Source organism: Pezoporus wallicus, unplaced genomic scaffold, assembly GCF_028554395.1.
Source record: "Pezoporus wallicus isolate ANWC-B61680 ecotype Strahan unplaced genomic scaffold, APGP_CSIRO_Pwel_v1 scaffold_8769, whole genome shotgun sequence".
NCBI lineage: Eukaryota > Metazoa > Chordata > Aves > Psittaciformes > Psittacidae > Pezoporus > Pezoporus wallicus.
The window spans coordinates 768,380-784,291 of NW_026642673.1; the positions used below are offsets into that span (position 1 = coordinate 768,380).

The window sequence follows — 15,912 nt, forward strand, 5'->3', positions numbered from 1 at the left end:
TCATGTATTTTTCCTTTAAAGACTTATGTAAATAATTACAGGTAAATTTCTAAATTGAGACACTTCATAGATAACAATTTAAAATGGCTTTTTGTCATCATTATAGATGATCACAGATTTTAGAAAAACTTAGCAAAATATTCTAGAAAATTTAACTTCCAAAATATTTTTCTCCCACTTTCTGCTTTTAAAGAGCATTACCAAGACTGATTACAAGATGAGATGTGATTATTAGGAAAAAGGAAGAGACTGGAAAATATGGTGTAGATTAGTGAGGTGATTTTTCTGAAAGTCTTTAGATGCTAAAGATGCAGATAGGCACCTTACAGGATTTTCAAAAATTCCTAAGCATCTAAGGCGCTTACATGCTTAGGCACTTTGAAAATCCTACTAAGTACATATCTGCATCTTTAGGCATCTAAATACCTAGGAAAATCTCACCCTAGATGTCAGTTTCTCTCCTTAATTGCTTTAAATACTATCAGTTTGTCAGGTAGCACATTTGTTTGTGGCTTTTATGTAATAAAAAGGGGGAATGAAGGATTAAGTCTGAAATAATTTAAACAGAAAATTAATACACAGTACTGGGGTAAAGATATAAATATATCTTATGCTAGCAACAGGACTATCCAGCACTTTTCTTTATTACATTAGCCTCAAAATTTGTACTAATTATGCTTTGTACATTTTATGTTTCATCTTTATTAACAGAGTCAAATGACAAGAAAGAAAAAGTGCTCACAAAAACTCCAGAAGCCTCCTTAAATAAATTGGATATACTGCAAACAATACTGATGTATTTAAATAACAAAATAAAAGGGCAGTGTAATTTGAGATTATTTTAAGATTATCTAGTTATTTATTGACATTACCAGCAAAGTTTTGTTGATGTGCTTTGATTTCAGTTGAAATCTCTAGAAGTATTAAAATATATTTTCACATTAAGACTTTATACTTCTTTATACATTTCCCAGAGTAGTATTCTTAATAGAGTTTCCCTATTTCTAGATGATTTTTTGGAATTTATTTATATATGGAGACAAAATGGAAATAAGGCTGCAAGTACATTCTACTAAGATTTTAGCACCAAAACAGTTTCTAAAGTAGAAAGATAAAACCAAACACAAAAAAAAAGCAAACAAAAAACCCACAGAAAATTGCTAATATAAAATAATCTGAAGTCCTGTTCTGCTTACATCACAAAATTATATGTTTCGTAGAAGTGTTTCTACACTATATTCTAGAGCAAGAGTGGTTGTGACAATAAAAGAAAAAAACATCCTTAGTAGTGACATTAGAAATACCATGGCTGCTCCCGAATTCAGGTGTATTGAAATTCCACAGCCTTAAAGCCAAGCGATGCAAAATTTATTCTGCTTTCATTTTCAAATGCTTCCACTATTGTCTAGTAATAGAATCACAGGGACAACCTAAGCAAAGGATCAACAAGTAAGGAAAGATGGTTTAATGTGTAGAATCCCTTGGAGCCATAGGATTTAAAATGGATATTTAGTATTGTCTTATACTCATTACCATTACCCTATGTGTTGAATCTACTTATTTAAATTGCTGTTCAAGTTGTTGAAAGTTTCCTGAACTGCTGGAAATATTTACCTAAGACATTTACGAAACACACATCACAGCACTCATCATAGTTTATATTTTAATACATAAAATATACTACAAATTTTGCTCTGCATTTCTGCTGTCTGACAAACTCCATTTAGCTTTGCAGAGTATTTGCAATCACAGTGAATCTCTGTTTCAGACTCTCCCGTTTCTGTTTTAAGTGGTTTTCTATGGTCCTCGCTTCTTTTAAGATTCCATCAAGTTCTTGCACATAAGAAGCATCCATCGCTGCTCTCTCACTTAATTGAAAAAATCTGTAGTTAAAATCAGTTAATGCCATTAACATTCTCAATTCCTAGAAGTGCTTTTATGCTTTTCTTAAAAATGCGTTGCCGATCAATACTCGGTTTCCATCCAAATTAGTTCTCAGTTGTAACAGAAACCAGCATTTTTCTGTCAAAATCTGTTTGATGGTTTTCAGTGCTAATTTCTCTAAACTGCAGCCACAGTAATCAATCTTATCTAGAGAAATTAGAAAAGTGCTGTACAAATAGGACAGTCAACTTGCCTTAAAATGTGAGCATATTTTGATAACAAGTTTGTAATTTCCTTGTTCATCTCTGTTAAAAGAAAAAAAGTAATTTTATTTAAACCTTTGCATGAATTCTCATCTCAGCATTAAATAAGGTAACCACATAGTTACTTTCAGCATATTTTATACGTCACCATTTAAAACTTTCTCCAGTTGTTCAGGTTTGCAAAGGGACTGTGAGCCCTCCGAAAGAGCCAAATCTGTTTTGTCAAGGGAAGACAACTCAGGATTTTCTGAAACTTCATTCTAATAATAGAGCACAAAAAAAATAAAATAAAATACAGGTTCTAGGATTTAAAACAAGATCAGCACAGGTAGAGTTTAACTGAGTTAAAATAAAAGGACCCTGAAAGGCTGTTTTCAGACACCGTGCATCATGAAGAGGCACAGCGTCTGTGGGAGTGGGTGGGAAGTGCCAGCTTGGGCAGTAAAAGCTGCTGTACTTCAGAAGTTTATTCTCCATTAAGTCCTGCATAGCAGTGTTGCACTGCATGCCCGATTTCACTGCTCTTCAAACACTAAGAGAAACTGTATGGCTTCCTTACACAAGAAAGTCGTATGTGTTTCTGCTGACCTACATAAACGGACATGGAGCTCTTTGCCCTCTCTCACGGTGAGAGGAACCCATTGTAATGCCAGTGAAGGCCATGGTACTGGGGATGTTGTACTGCTGCCCTGGGGCCAGAAAGTGGTCCAGATCCTCCCTCCCTCACACAGCACGGCTCACCTCCATCTCTTTTTTACGTTTACTTCTACTCTCATCAGGCTTTTGAGTGTTGCTTGTCATCGTTGCCTCGTCAGAAGTACAACGTTGTATTTGGTAAGTGGTTATGTTGTGCGTCTGGAAATCATATCTACATAAAAATGCATAAAACCTGTAACCAGCACCTCTTTAAGCTCCTCTGCAACAGAGCTATCCTCCTCACTGGAGGCAGGTAGAGCCTCCAAGCATGGCGAGAGAACCGATCAGCGCCGAAGACAAGCGGGTCCGAGCACCAGGCTGGCCTGGGCCAAGGCGCTCCCAAGGGTGCTGAAGGGTGCTCAAGGTCGGCCTCGGGCTGCGAAGGCCGATTCTGCCTAGTTTAAAAGCAGCCCGTCCCTCCTTCCCTGTTCTCCCTATGCTTCCTCAGTACCCGCCGCCCTTAAGTACATGGGGGCACCCCCTCCGCCGCGGAAGCCTCCCCCCCCTCCCCGGACCTCTCTCCTCACGGTTAACGGTCCTCGCGGCCGTTAAAGGCCGGCGCGCGGCAGGGCGGCCGCGGCGGGCCAGTTGCGGGCGATGCCTTCCCCACGCGTCCCGCGGCGCTGCCCCGGCCGCTGAGGCAACTGGAGCCCGCCCTGGCGCCGGGCCCCGGCCGCCTGCGGCCCCGCTGTGCTCGGGGCGGCTGCCGGGGAGGGTGGGTGCAGGCCGCGTAGGCTGCTTCTGCAGGGGGTCGGGCAGCCGGGAAGGCCAGCGGAGGAGAACAAGGCTCCCCCGCTAAAACGCTTCCTGATGCAGAGGTCCCAGGAAGAAGCTTTCCATCCCCAGCTAGACGTTAAAGCATGAGACTGCCTGTGGCTAAAGTGTTGCCCTGTCCACTCAGTTCCAGTCGTATATCGTCTTTAAAGCATCTGTGCCCGGTTCACAATGTGAATCACTGGAACGTTTCGGGATGACAGTGAATGGCTCCGTTTCAAAAGGCAAGCCATCAATTAGCAAAATATGAAAGACTACTGTCACTAAAATTAGACAACTGCCAAGATCTACTTTTTTTTTTTCTCTAAGCAATGGAAAATAAGACTTTGTTTTCCTTATGCCGTGCTTCACTTCTGTAAGTAAACTGTATTTGGTTTCTCCAAGAAATGACTGAGTCAGATTACACGATGAGGTGGCTTGCTTACAACAGGAAGAAACTAAACCCAGTGATTCTGGTGAGCTCTTCCAGTATTACACTTCATGTTGTCAGCCAAAAATAGTAAATGCTATATCAAGTTATTACTTTTCCAAAATCCTCTCGGTTTTGTTTTTCAACTTTAATTTCTGGTTTTAAGAGCAGAAAGGGCCTTAACGTTACATACGCTACCCAGACAGGCTCTGAAAGTCAAAACTCAGGACAAGAAATTAAACCACTAAAAGAACAAGACCTAAATACTTCCCCAGAGTAGAAACAGTATGCTGCCATGGCCAAGTTCATTTCATTCTCAACAATTGTATAGATATTTATGTTAATACCGTATGTTATATTAGGTCTGAGGCCGCTTTTTTAGTTCAGAAAGACCAAGAGGCAATTTGATTGTACTTCACAGGAAGGAACTATTTGTTACGAAACAGCTCTCAAGAAAAAGCACAGAAATGGGAGACCAGAGCCAGAGGCCAGTTAAATTTAGAAGGATTTCCCCCCACACTTCCCCATCAGAACTAACCATTAAAATAAAGTGCCAAAAGGAATGGTAGGATTACAGTTGTTGCATATTGAAATCAGCTAGATCTAGGTGTTTAAATCAGATTTTTATATCTCTCTGGTATACAGGTTTAAGTAAACACAACTCCACACGTGTACTGAATGCCATGTAACAAAACAGGAAGCTGAAAGGGGATGATGTAATATTGCTGGCTGAAATTCAGTGTAAGTGGGTGTCTGTAAATAGCAATATAGATTTCTTATCTGGAAGCAATAGCTGCCATAAATGTACTGTTCTTTGCTTATCTCTCATAAACAGGAGGTTTTACTCTGTTCCTGGATTTCTCTGGGGTGTTTTGGTTTTTGGTTTTTCATTCTTCTGAATAATTTTCATTAGTTTCTCTCAGGAGCTTTAAAGAAAGAAGACAAATTTCTGCAGCACACATTTTTTGTCTGAACATGTCAGTGAAATACAATGCTCCTTGTGGTTAGAGCAGCCTTAAATCCAGTTATTAGTACAATGTACAGTACTTTTATATGGAAGATTATTAGTTCAGGTGACCTTGAAAGACGTACCTTAGACCTCAAAATTACCTCCCTGGATTTATCCTACTGACAGTAATACATTCCCTACAGGTATGTATTAAACCTCCCCTCTGTCCCCAGCGACAGTAGTAGGTGCGCAGACAGGTGAGAAAACATCTTATGGTCTTAGGTTTTATCTTGGTTGAGCAGTTTGAGAGGGGTTGTTTTTTGTTTGATTTTTTTTTTCCCACAGCCCAGTATTAAAACTTGAGACTCTTCAATTTGCCCATTGAGCTACACGGTTGAATGCCCTAATGCCTTGCTAATCAACATGATAAACAGAAAATGGATGCACCAAGCTTCTAGTTAACACTGCCAAGGTTTACAAATGATACAAAACATTGGTCGGTTATTCATTCCCGAGTTGATCTACCTGGTACTTCATGGCCCTAGTTGTCCCATCACTACACAGTTTGCCATTACAGCAATATTTACTGCATTAAGCACTCCACAAACACCAACTGCAGGACTTACTTCCAAAAAACATCACAGAGCTGCAGCAATTGAGAGCAACACCTATTGCCGTTTTATTTATTTGCAATTAATATATGTCTGGGAAACAACTTACAGCTGATAAAATAGGACCTATCTATTAATGGTGTTTCAACTACGTGGCACAGATTTTGGTTGTCTGTTTCCCTGAGAGGAACCTAAATTCCTCCCTTGCAGCTACTTACATATAAAGGGAGGGAAAACAATTTGAGGGTCTTCCAGCAGATACCAATGGTATATTCTTTGGTGGTGTTCTTATGGAGAGCTAGATATACGCTATGTGTTTTCAATGCTAAACGGGTTTCCCCCAACGGGACCCAATGTTTACGAGCAGTTTGCAAGTGCGGGGAAAAGAGGAAGTCTATGTCCTGACGGCTAGTACCCGGTTGTCTGGCTCCCAGAGACTTTATGGACCAAGCGAGCCGGCTGCAATCCGCTGGTGTAGAAACGTGTCCTCTGTCGACATCTGTGTGAGCTAAAAGTCGCAAAAAGCTTCCTTCGTAACCTCACGATGTGCATGATTTGCTTTCTCCACCCAGCAGGGGAAGTGCTGCAGAATAACTGCAGACGTAGACAGATATCTGGGGAAAGAGTCCAAAATTTTCCCTGCAGTTTGTTCGGTCGGCTTATTTTGTCGCATCGTGTTGCAAGCCGCCACAAAATCCCCCTCACTAGACCGCTCTAACAGAGCAGAGATCTGTTTCCTCCCCGTTCGTATGAACTCGTGAAGGTGACACGGCAGCGACGCTTGCCTGGGCAAAGCCTTACTGTCCCGACCGTGCGGGACACCCAGCCGAGCGGCTTTTGGCTCTGTCGCCCGAGGGAACGAGAGGGAGGAACGGGCCGGGATCGCCAAAAGGGTGGGCTCCGGCTGCGGGAGCAGGCGCCGGCGGTCCCCGCCCCTCCTCCGGCAGCGCTCTCCCTTCCGTCTCGCATCCTTCAGCCGCAGCCCGCCGAGGAGCGAGGTAAGGATCACCGCTGCTCCTCTGCCTTCGCCCCAGCGGTGCAGCGGCAGGGGTAGGAAGGGGGAACTCTGTTCGGGAGCCGGCTCCTAGCCCTCAGCTCAAAACTCTGGGAGCAGCCCCGCCCGGGCAGAGCGCCGCATCCCGCGATTAAGCGCATCGGGCGGAGAGGGTTGTGCGCTGCTGCCTCCCTGTGCAGGGTGCGCCGCTCAGCGAGGGAGGAGATAATCCTAAATCACTTGCTACTAATGAACAACACTACTGTGTGGGATCGGCAACTGTTCCTTTCTTGTGGCTGCAGCAAGCGGCAGAGCCTTGACCCTCCCCTTGGGCTGGCACCCCTGATGGGCTCCGCTCCAACACAGGCGCCGAGCGGAGGGCGGCCCGGCTCCTTTTCTTCCCTGCGGGGCAAGTTATTACAGAGTCCCTCGAACAGTCAGCTAAAAGCTCCTGTTTAGCTTACAAACGCGCTTGGTAAAAGATGTAACCGTCTTTTACTACACATCGGGGGAAGAAGTTTGGTCGGTTTATGTTTCCCGCACTTAAACCAAGGGCCACCTTCTCCTTTAATCATGCATTGGTAAGTCCTGCCTATGTCTTCTCCTCTGCAGTCTAGGACAAAGTAATCCTACACTAATTGGTTCACTTCACTAGATATGAGGCATGCACTGTTATGATAATGCTATATTTAATTTCAAAGGCTTCAGTATGCATGTTTGGAAACAAAGATGCAGTCCTCTGCTATGAACCTGTTCTGCACAGACCATCTAGAACTATAGACCATATAAAAATAGGATGAGAAAAAAGCACTCTCAATACATTCTTCAAAGTGCTCTACTAGAGGGACAAGGAAACAAATCACTGTGATTCCCTACCCCAGTCCCTAAGGTTGAAGAGTGCTTTTTTATTTAAGTTGGCATTGTTCCTTGTTCTGTACAGTAAGTCTTTTCCAAATAGTGAAAAAGAGCCTTGGAAGTAAGCTTTGCACAATAATATCCCAGTGCTGGACACAGATCTTCCCATTGTTTAGCTAGCTTTAACAGTTTAAGAGCTATTACAGTTATTATTTCTGTGGCTAGTACAAGGGGAAAGAACGCCTTGCCAGTTAGTAGGACTGAATGAAGTACTTCCTAGTCTAGACTACTTACGAAAATGCCTTTATTTCTAAAAACATAAATAAACCAGGGAAGAACACCCATACGCAGAAAGCATTTTAGGAAAACGAACAAAAAACTTACTAAGATACAGACTAAAGGAAACAGGAAGTGCAACCTGCATTTCACAAAATTAGTGGCATAGGACATTTTAGAACTGTTTACCGCCAGAGAAGAACTAAATTCTTTGCTGCATCTTTCTCTTTCATATTATAATTCTTATAATTTTTCTTTACAGGTAGGAGATGCTATTTTTAATGTTGAAGATTACATCATCACAATCACTATCAGTTTTAAAATAAAACTAATTGAGTGCTTATTTCTTAGAATTACTCCTTCCAGTGGCAACCATCCCAACGGCAATACAGTTGCTGAAATACCAGACTTTACTGTTCAATTCTAGTCAATACAGGTATTCTTCTATAGGAAGAATTCCAGTTCCAGATACAAAAAACACAGGCCTTTCCAAGGAGCAGTCTAAGGTGGACTAAGTTAGGGGTTTTTTGGAAGTTCTGTGTTTTATGGAGGGAACCCGTAAAGATGAGTCTGTATAAGTTTAATACAACTTTTATTGCTTAATGGTCAGTAACAGGGTGCTTAATCCAGTTTTAGTTACTTTCCCATTTGAAAATTAGAAACAGAAAATCAAATGACTGTGCAATAGTAAGACAACTTCTCCAGACACAAGAGAAAATAACTGATTTGACAAAGTATGTTCATGGAGCTACACATTATCATTCTCATAGAAAGAGAAAATGGTAGTGAGTTATTATTTACTCCTGTGTAACATCGTGTAAGAATTAAAAGTGTTGTAAAATAACAGAACCTGAAGGATGCTCTAGGTTATTCTGAAAAATGGCAAAAGCAACAGGAGACCAATTATTTGAAAAAGCAATTTAACAGGCAGTGAAACATGCCAGCTCTATTGTAGTATTGTGCACTAGAAGAGAACTGGCTCAAGAAGTCCCTTGCTTTATAGATTAAGAAGCATTGTCTTAACTGAATCCTCTCCATATGTTTTTGTAGAGTGAAGATGAACGAAGAGACTGTGTGTGCAGTACAACTTGGAGAAAATTTCTGCCTTTATTTTGCAGGTAATTACTACCCACTGCTGGGAGGGACACGCTGTCTTCTTTCTGCATGGAAGATTAAAACCTGATACACAATTCAGTCCTTTCCTTGGGGTGGCATCCCTGTTTTTGTGGAATCCTGTTTTTTCCCCCCTTGTTACCCAAGCGATCCTCAAAGCACTTTCAATCCCCACCCACTTAGAAGAAGAATTCTTAGATTATGGAGCCAGGTTGTTCACTTCAAAAAGAATTTGAGTTTCAGACAGTTGTCCCAGTGTGTTAACAGGTCCGTCTGAAATACTCCTAGCCAAGTACCTGAGTCAGCGGAATATCTGGTGCTTCATAGAGTAAGTTCCTGTAAAGGACACTCAGAAGGGTTGCAATACTGTGGGGTGGACCTGGAAGAAGTGGTGACTTCCTATCTCATACGATACAGTTAGTTAGAAAACAGTCTCTTCTTTAAAAGCCATTTGCAATGATTGTTTCTTGTCCTTTTGCTCACTTAAAGGTGCTGACAAAACCAAAAATTTATATACCATTTATTCCTTGGTTATAGGCTTAAACTGACCTGAGCTGCTCACCCTTAAGTAACCCTAAAACATTCTGCATACCTCTTGGTTGGTGGTAACTCCAGTTCTCAAATGACTGGTGGTTTCATCACCCTGTTTGTTACACTCACAAATTAAATGCACTCTGTAGTTAGAACAGCTCAGCTTGGTGAGTTAGTGATAATGGGGAGTACAACTGGAAATGTGTAGGTGGCTGGCTGCCAGTCTTGCAGAACAAAACTGGGTAGAACGGTTTCTTTTGTGGGGGCAGAAGTTAATGGTGTTTTTTCTTTCCTTTTTTTCATTGCTCACTTGGAACCAAGATGATGATGGTAAGATGAAAGCTTTTATTAACTTATCAATTTTATGTGAACTAACCTGCTTACACTTACTAACCCATAAATGTTTACTGTGCCTGAGAGAGCAAGTTTTCAAACTGATAATGGCTACTGTAAAAGTGAGCACTACAGCTCGCAGTCTCCTTTTGAAGCCAAAGTTCCTTTATTTCTTCCTAAGGTACAGAAGGACCTTTATAATGCAATTCTAATTGTGGGGTGAGAGAACTGTTGCTTCTGAACTCTCATTAACAGATATGGTAGCTTCTCTTGCTTGTAAATATATATATATATATATATATATACAGTCTGCTGTATTCTGGGAAATCCTTCTGAAAAGCCAGAGGTAGGAAGAATGACATGGCCTCAGTTTTGTTTGAGATTGCCATTCTAAGAACTTGTTTCACCTCGTATTTTAATGACAAGATTAAGCCTATAGCACACTGTTAAGAACTGAGGTAGTCTCCTCAGATAAAATATTTGACCCTCTTCCCTTAACATTTGTACAGGGCTGGAGTGCGATGCCCTCTGTAAGGAAAAAACTCTCCACCGAGTCCTTCGAAATGTAAATAGCCAGTTGCTTGTGGTTCGACCAGATTTAAACATGGCAGCTTTTGAAGACGTGACAGATCAGGAGATGAAATCTGGTAGACTATTTTTCAAATACTTACTATAACTGTTGCACTGCGGCTTTATTCTAGATGTGCTTTTGTTCTTAGCGCTCACTAACTCAATGGTGAGAGAGTAAAGACTTAAAAGTCATTTCAAAGAATAAAGCTAAGAGAGCTGATTTTTTGGTTAAGTGTGATCACAAACTAAGCTTTTAATGTCTTTTTTTTTTTTGGCGGGGAGGTATATGTTGGATAACAAAAAAAAAAAAAATAATCCAGAAACAATTTTAGGTTTAAACAGACTAAGTAGAGCACTGAAAGCTCTTACTTTCTTCTTACAGTAAACACAATACTTGTGGTTTTGGCTTTGACTTCGGGGTGGGGAGGAAGCTCAGCAATTCAGAACTGTATTTGCTGAACATACATATACAGATATAATCTGATTTACAGATGACTATTTACAAATCTAATTTTCACTTTATGCATGCACGTAAGAGGGTCTGAACATCCTAGCCGTGCTGGCTGGCAAGTTCACATGCCTTCTTACAAATCCAAAATCTCGGTTATTGAATGACTGCAGAAACTCAAATATATGCTACCAGCAGTGTAAAAAATTCAGTTTTGGCTCTCCTGACAGAAAAGTATCCTGAGAAGACACCAGTTGACAGTGAAACGGTAAGACATAACACAGTTAAGTTGTTGCCACTCTCTCCTGAGCAAACTGTTAATAATAAACAATTTCTATTTAGGCAAGGGAATGCACTTCAACATTCACTATTACAAAACTACTACACCTTCAGCAGGGATGCCTGTTGCATTCAGCATCCAGGTAGAAGATAAAAGTTATTACATGTGTTGTGAGAAGGAATGTGGAAAAATGACAATTCGATTTAGAGTAAGTATCATCTTTCCATACATTCTGTACACGTAGGTAGGCAAAATGAAGAATTCAAACATCAGTGAACTGAAACAAAACTGCTCAGGTCTTGTGCTGGGACTAACCCATTCCCTTTTTCTTCCTCAGGAAGGAGAAGTTCCCAAAGACATTCCTGGTGAAAGTAACATAATCTTTTTCAAAAAGACATTTACATCTTGCAGCTCCAGAGCATTTAAGTTTGAATACTCATTAGAACAAGGAATGTTCTTGGCCTTTGAGAAAGAAGGCTACTTAAGAAAATTAATTCTGAAAAAGCTGTCAAGAGAAGATGAAGTGGATGAAACCATGAAGATAAGTTTCTAACTTCAATCAGAATGAAAGTCATAACCTATGACATACTGTAACAGTCTTAAAATATATTCTGGCTTTTTATTAAAGAAATATTATTTCCTTATCTGAGGCAAGCCAGTTTTATGTTTTTCCCTACCATAAGTCAGTACAAAAACAAGTATCTTGCAAAGCAAAACAGACTCAAATACTTGCAAAAAGCAGCAGAATGTTTTCCAGTCAGAAGAGTATTACACATGGAGGAAACAAGAATATGCATGCCTGTATAGTCCTGTATGGTTTGATCCCTCAACCCTTAACCACTTGTTGACCAAACAGCTTTTTAATTAGGTGACTCATAGATGAGGTAAACCTATTTTGGGGAGGGAGAGAAAACCACTTAAAATAAGATTTCATATGAAGAACATGCACCTGGCCAATGAACACTCTTTTATATCCAGATTATTTCCTGAGCATCTTCATCAATCCCAGTTACACAGTGGTGACATTCTCACCTTCAACTGAAGCAGAAACAACTTTTAACTTACTGGAAGTCTTTGCTTAAAAATACTTACCTGAACAATTAAAGTTCTAATAAGGATGTCCTCAGAGGGGCAAAGGAAAAAATGCATTTATGTAAGGGGACTTACATAAAAGTTAACAATGAATTATAGGTTAGTGATGAAATGACATGAAACAGACATTGTCCACAATACCACATACAGATGCATCTTGTATTTGGTCTCAAAAGAGTAAATGTCAAATGCTTTCTACAATACATGCTCAGACTGTACAGAGCTACTTACCCGTGACTCATACATGTGCATCTTCCTATGACAAAAGAGTGTTACCATTGCTATCTAAATCAGACCACATCAAACAGAAGCAACCACCTCAATTCTGATCACAAGATTAGCAAAAGTGGCCACCTGCATGCTATTTCCCATGGTTACCTAAGAAAACACATAAATAACAATTCCAAACCAAATTAAACGAAAACAAAAAAAACTCAAATCAGAAAGTCTTGCAGAATCCAAACAGTAATTAATTCTGTTTATTGCATAATCAGACTGACAGTAACACCACATTTCCTCTTACTATTCAGAGAACCACAGAAGTCCCATGAGAATGTGGAAACAGTTAATCTCTTCTTACTACTGCGAAAGTCAAAAAAGATTGAGAAGTTAAAACCCAGAATACCATTTCCCCCCCTTAAATTCTCTAAAACATAAAGACATAGAAAAGAACACTTTGTCAGTTTCAGGTCAAGCAGAAAGGTGTCTTTTCAGTCACACAGGAAAATGTGTACCAGTGTTTATCTAGAAAATAAACCTCCTCCAACTGCTGTAGATGAACACACACATTCCTGGGAAACTATGAAAGCCCCAAGCTGTTTTATACCTCGTAACATTAATCTGCAAAAGTATTTTTTTCTAAGTCAATTTTGTATTTTCTAATGGACATTAAGGTTGTACTAAGTCACCTGTGTTTTGTTTTATAACATCGAAATGAAGTAATTCGGAGTGGCAGTATGAGCAGTAAGGTAACAATATGATTTAGTATTTGAAATTGATTTTAGGAGAAAGAAAGGAAATAACTATCTGCAGAGAAAACATTTTAAGTAACCCAAAAGTAGCAAAAAACGTTCAGAAGCAGACACAATTTCTGTAAATTTTTTATTGTATGGATTAAGAAAAAAATATTCCCTTTTCTGTATGAACTCTCAGGGTCCAAAGAGTTACAGTGTGCCTTACATACAGTTCAGTTGTGATGTCAGAAATAACAGTTTAATTTTCCACAAGCCAAGTTAATTTTACAAAGTAGGAAACCAAACAAGAGTTGTTTTAGAAAAACACTCATTAGAACTGCCATTACAAGGAAAGTTAGCTTCAGCTATGTAAGTCTGCCACTGATCCCTCCCAATCTACAGTGCAGCTTAAATCAACTCGCTCTCGCCTGGAGTTCATCCACTTTAAATTTACTTTTTCTTTTCTAACATCTTTACTGCTGTTGGATATTTATTTCTAAAAGTCTAGTTCTGAACTTACTGCAGTATGTACATACTATGGATCCCTGGTTATCGACTTGTTTCGCATTAAACACGTTGATAGAAATATGATGAAGCAGAGGCAGCAGTGAACAATCATGTCTGTCAGGGACTTCATCACTTCTTAGAGGCTCCACAGCATAGCAACAGCCTTGCAGATACCAACATCATGATAGTTAAAGTAGCAGAGGCCAGCAAAGGTAATGGCCGACAGTACATACAGACCCGTATTGGCCAGTTTAATAGGTGTATCTCCATGGACGTAGTCAGTTATAACCTGTCCAAGACCCCTACAGAACAATAAGAAGAAAAAAGATGAAATCAGGAAAGCACATTCCTTAATGAAATTCACTCCATTATTCTACTTTAAAAAATATACATGTTGGCTCAGAGGTTTCTTAATGATACTGAGGAAACACAGCTCTTTCAGATAACAGAATCTGTAGAATTTGCCTCCAAGAAACACTGGGAACATTATCAGACTTCCAAGGACTGAAGAAAAGAAACCAAAGGAAACATCCCTCTTCATCAGCAAGGTGTTCTTCTAGGACCAGCCATTGTCACAAATACACAGAAGACTCCAGGATGTGTATTTAGATTAAAAAATAGTTGCAACCAAAAAAATCAGGATACTTTGACTTTTTTTTCGACATCTGACGGACTACAAGTGAACTCTCATCCAGGTTTAGGCTATCCAGCAACAGGAAGACAGAGGATGCTATTAAACTAACACAGTAGCTCTCTTGTACAATTTTGTACAAGTTCTATTGTACAAAATGACAATTCTGTTTGCTTTGTGCAATGACAGATGTCAACCTGGTTAAAAAGAGATCCATATCTAATGCAACAATTTTTTTCCTAAGATTTTGCCTTGGTCTGACCTGAAGGTGAAGGACTTGTGTCCCACAGATAAAGAAAACACACTAGTGATGTAGTAAAATTCAAAGTCCTGCTGCAGCAGATGTCAGTGCAAGTGAACACTGAGTTCAGTTTCACTTAGATGGGGTTCTAAGACCATAAACAGTCAAAAGCAAGAAAAGAGTCACAAGGAACCCCTAGATACACAGAACAGAAGCCTGATGTGGAAGCGGTAGAAAGGCAACTACTCCCAAACTACTACAGCTATTTTTACAACTGGACAGTAGAATAAGGTCATGAGTGACCAGCCCTTACCCACACTTCAAGCATTCAAAAGGGTGGATAAATACATCACAGTCAACTCAGGATTCACAAGCTGCCCTTCAACTGTACTGTTGATAAGGGATTTTCATAAGTTCTTTATATGGCAGAATAAGACTGAGCCATGCTAAGACTTTTCAGAAAAAGTGGTCTGTGACTTTACAACACACTCATTAATTCACAAAAGCCCTCATGGGAAAAGACCAGTGTCCCCAAGGACAAGGAAGAGAATTAGTGAGAAACAGCTGATGTGCAGTAGACACACAATAAGTGAGGCTTTACAAAAAATGGTACAAGATAAATATGGCTCAGGTATCTTGAGTAAGTCTACTCATAGGTTAGTGTTTGGACTGATAACCACCTAAATACCTAAAGCACTATTTCCAACCCAGGACAATAATTTAGGACAAGATTTCCTAAGCAAAAAGGTAGCAACAGGTGAAAGAAGACACCTCAGAAATATACACAATACTCCTCTGCAGTTTCTGTTCAGCTATAAGGATTATCTGACCTGTAAGGCAATAACATTCATGGCACGCATTACCTTTTAAAGATATTCTAGCCCTATGAAAGGAGAAGAGAATTTTCCTACATAGTAACACCTTTAGGTGAGCTTCTACAAGATAAAAACGTCAAGATTCTACAGAGCCAGTGGCAAGGAAGCCCTCTTAAGTAAGACGCTGTGCAGAACACTAAAGAATATTTATGGATTTCTTTTTAGTAATGTCTATCCTCCCTTCTGACTGAGAGGAAGAGTGGCAAAGGAAGACCAAGGTATGACTAGTCTTGTCAAAGACCATGACTGTCGCAGAACTTTGGAGAGTAAGGTATTTTACACTAGATCAGGAAATGAGCCAGTAGACCTACTGTCATATACAGATTTAAGATTTAAGGAGTCATCCTGACTATCAGACTTTACTCTTAATTCTGAAGAACCTATTGTGCTTACCAGTGGCCATGGAGAGTAAGGGCTGCAGCCAGTGAATAGTCCATGGCTGGTCCAGGATACAGGTAGGCTGCAGGAAGGAGACCCAGCAAGAGGACACTGACAGCTCGCTCACCTGTCCAGTGCAAAGACGCAGCCTTGGAACTGCCTGCAAGAAGAGGTATTTTTCAGTGCAGAGCTCCTGTTCAAAGTGCTGTAACCTTAAAACCAGACTCCTCATCCTGATCAGCACCACAC

General features: G+C 40.2%; 3 protein-coding genes across 5 annotated transcripts in view; 1 reads left to right on the forward strand and 2 right to left on the reverse strand.

The window, feature by feature from the left end:
* The window catches only part of BCO2 (beta-carotene oxygenase 2), a 36,954-nt gene that overhangs the window by 18,823 nt on the left and 2,219 nt on the right, over nt 1–15,912 (reverse strand). The window contains exons 3-4 of one of the 2 annotated variants that reach the window (XM_057432057.1): nt 15,679–15,823; nt 13,512–13,840 (exon numbers count right to left, since the gene is read on the reverse strand). The exons of the other annotated variant lie outside the window; for it this stretch is intronic. Coding sequence (XP_057288040.1) covers nt 13,675–13,840; nt 15,679–15,823 — 311 coding nt within the window. The 3' untranslated portion in view covers nt 13,512–13,674. Of the gene's footprint in view, nt 1–13,511; nt 13,841–15,678; nt 15,824–15,912 lie in introns of those variants that run through there. 2 annotated transcript variants of the gene reach the window in all.
* On the reverse strand, nt 1,642–3,170 carry TEX12 (testis expressed 12). Of its 2 annotated transcripts, none has more exons than XM_057432073.1 (5): nt 3,050–3,170; nt 2,889–2,954; nt 2,296–2,407; nt 2,138–2,189; nt 1,642–1,883 (listed from the first exon to the last, which is right to left on the reverse strand). In XM_057432073.1, the coding sequence occupies exons 2-5, from the start codon at nt 2,946–2,948 to the stop codon at nt 1,724–1,726; spliced, it is 384 nt and encodes a 127-aa protein (XP_057288056.1). In that variant the 5' UTR covers nt 2,949–2,954; nt 3,050–3,170; the 3' UTR covers nt 1,642–1,723. The 2 variants fall into 2 exon arrangements, with proteins under 2 accessions (XP_057288056.1, XP_057288057.1); XM_057432074.1 differs by having other exon boundaries at nt 1,642–1,868; nt 3,037–3,061.
* IL18 (interleukin 18) lies at nt 3,112–11,719 on the forward strand. Its single transcript, XM_057431989.1, has 9 exons — nt 3,112–3,147; nt 3,398–3,558; nt 5,954–6,089; nt 6,350–6,584; nt 8,752–8,829; nt 9,677–9,685; nt 10,198–10,335; nt 11,049–11,194; nt 11,324–11,719. Exons 1-9 carry the CDS (start codon nt 3,112–3,114, stop codon nt 11,537–11,539), a joined length of 1,155 nt encoding a protein of 384 aa, XP_057287972.1. The 3' UTR covers nt 11,540–11,719.

What these genes read in the sequence shown, in the direction of transcription:
- TEX12 (XM_057432073.1), bottom strand. Translation starts at nt 2,948, where the DNA reads ATGACAAGCAACACTCAAAAGCCTGATGAGAGTAGAAGTAAACGTAAA. An exon ending in AACGTAAAAAAGAGATGGAG is followed by an intron (nt 2,408 to 2,888) that starts GTGAGCCGTGCT and finishes CTCTATTATTAG; the next exon opens with AATGAAGTTTCAGAAAATCC. An exon ending in ACTGGAGAAAGTTTTAAATG is followed by an intron (nt 2,190 to 2,295) that starts GTGACGTATAAA and finishes TTCTTTTAACAG; the next exon opens with AGATGAACAAGGAAATTACA.
- IL18 (XM_057431989.1), top strand. Translation starts at nt 3,112, where the DNA reads ATGGCGAGAGAACCGATCAGCGCCGAAGACAAGCGG. An exon ending in TCAGCGCCGAAGACAAGCGG is followed by an intron (nt 3,148 to 3,397) that starts GTCCGAGCACCA and finishes CGGCCGTTAAAG; the next exon opens with GCCGGCGCGCGGCAGGGCGG. An exon ending in TGTCCTCTGTCGACATCTGT is followed by an intron (nt 6,090 to 6,349) that starts GTGAGCTAAAAG and finishes GAACTCGTGAAG; the next exon opens with GTGACACGGCAGCGACGCTT.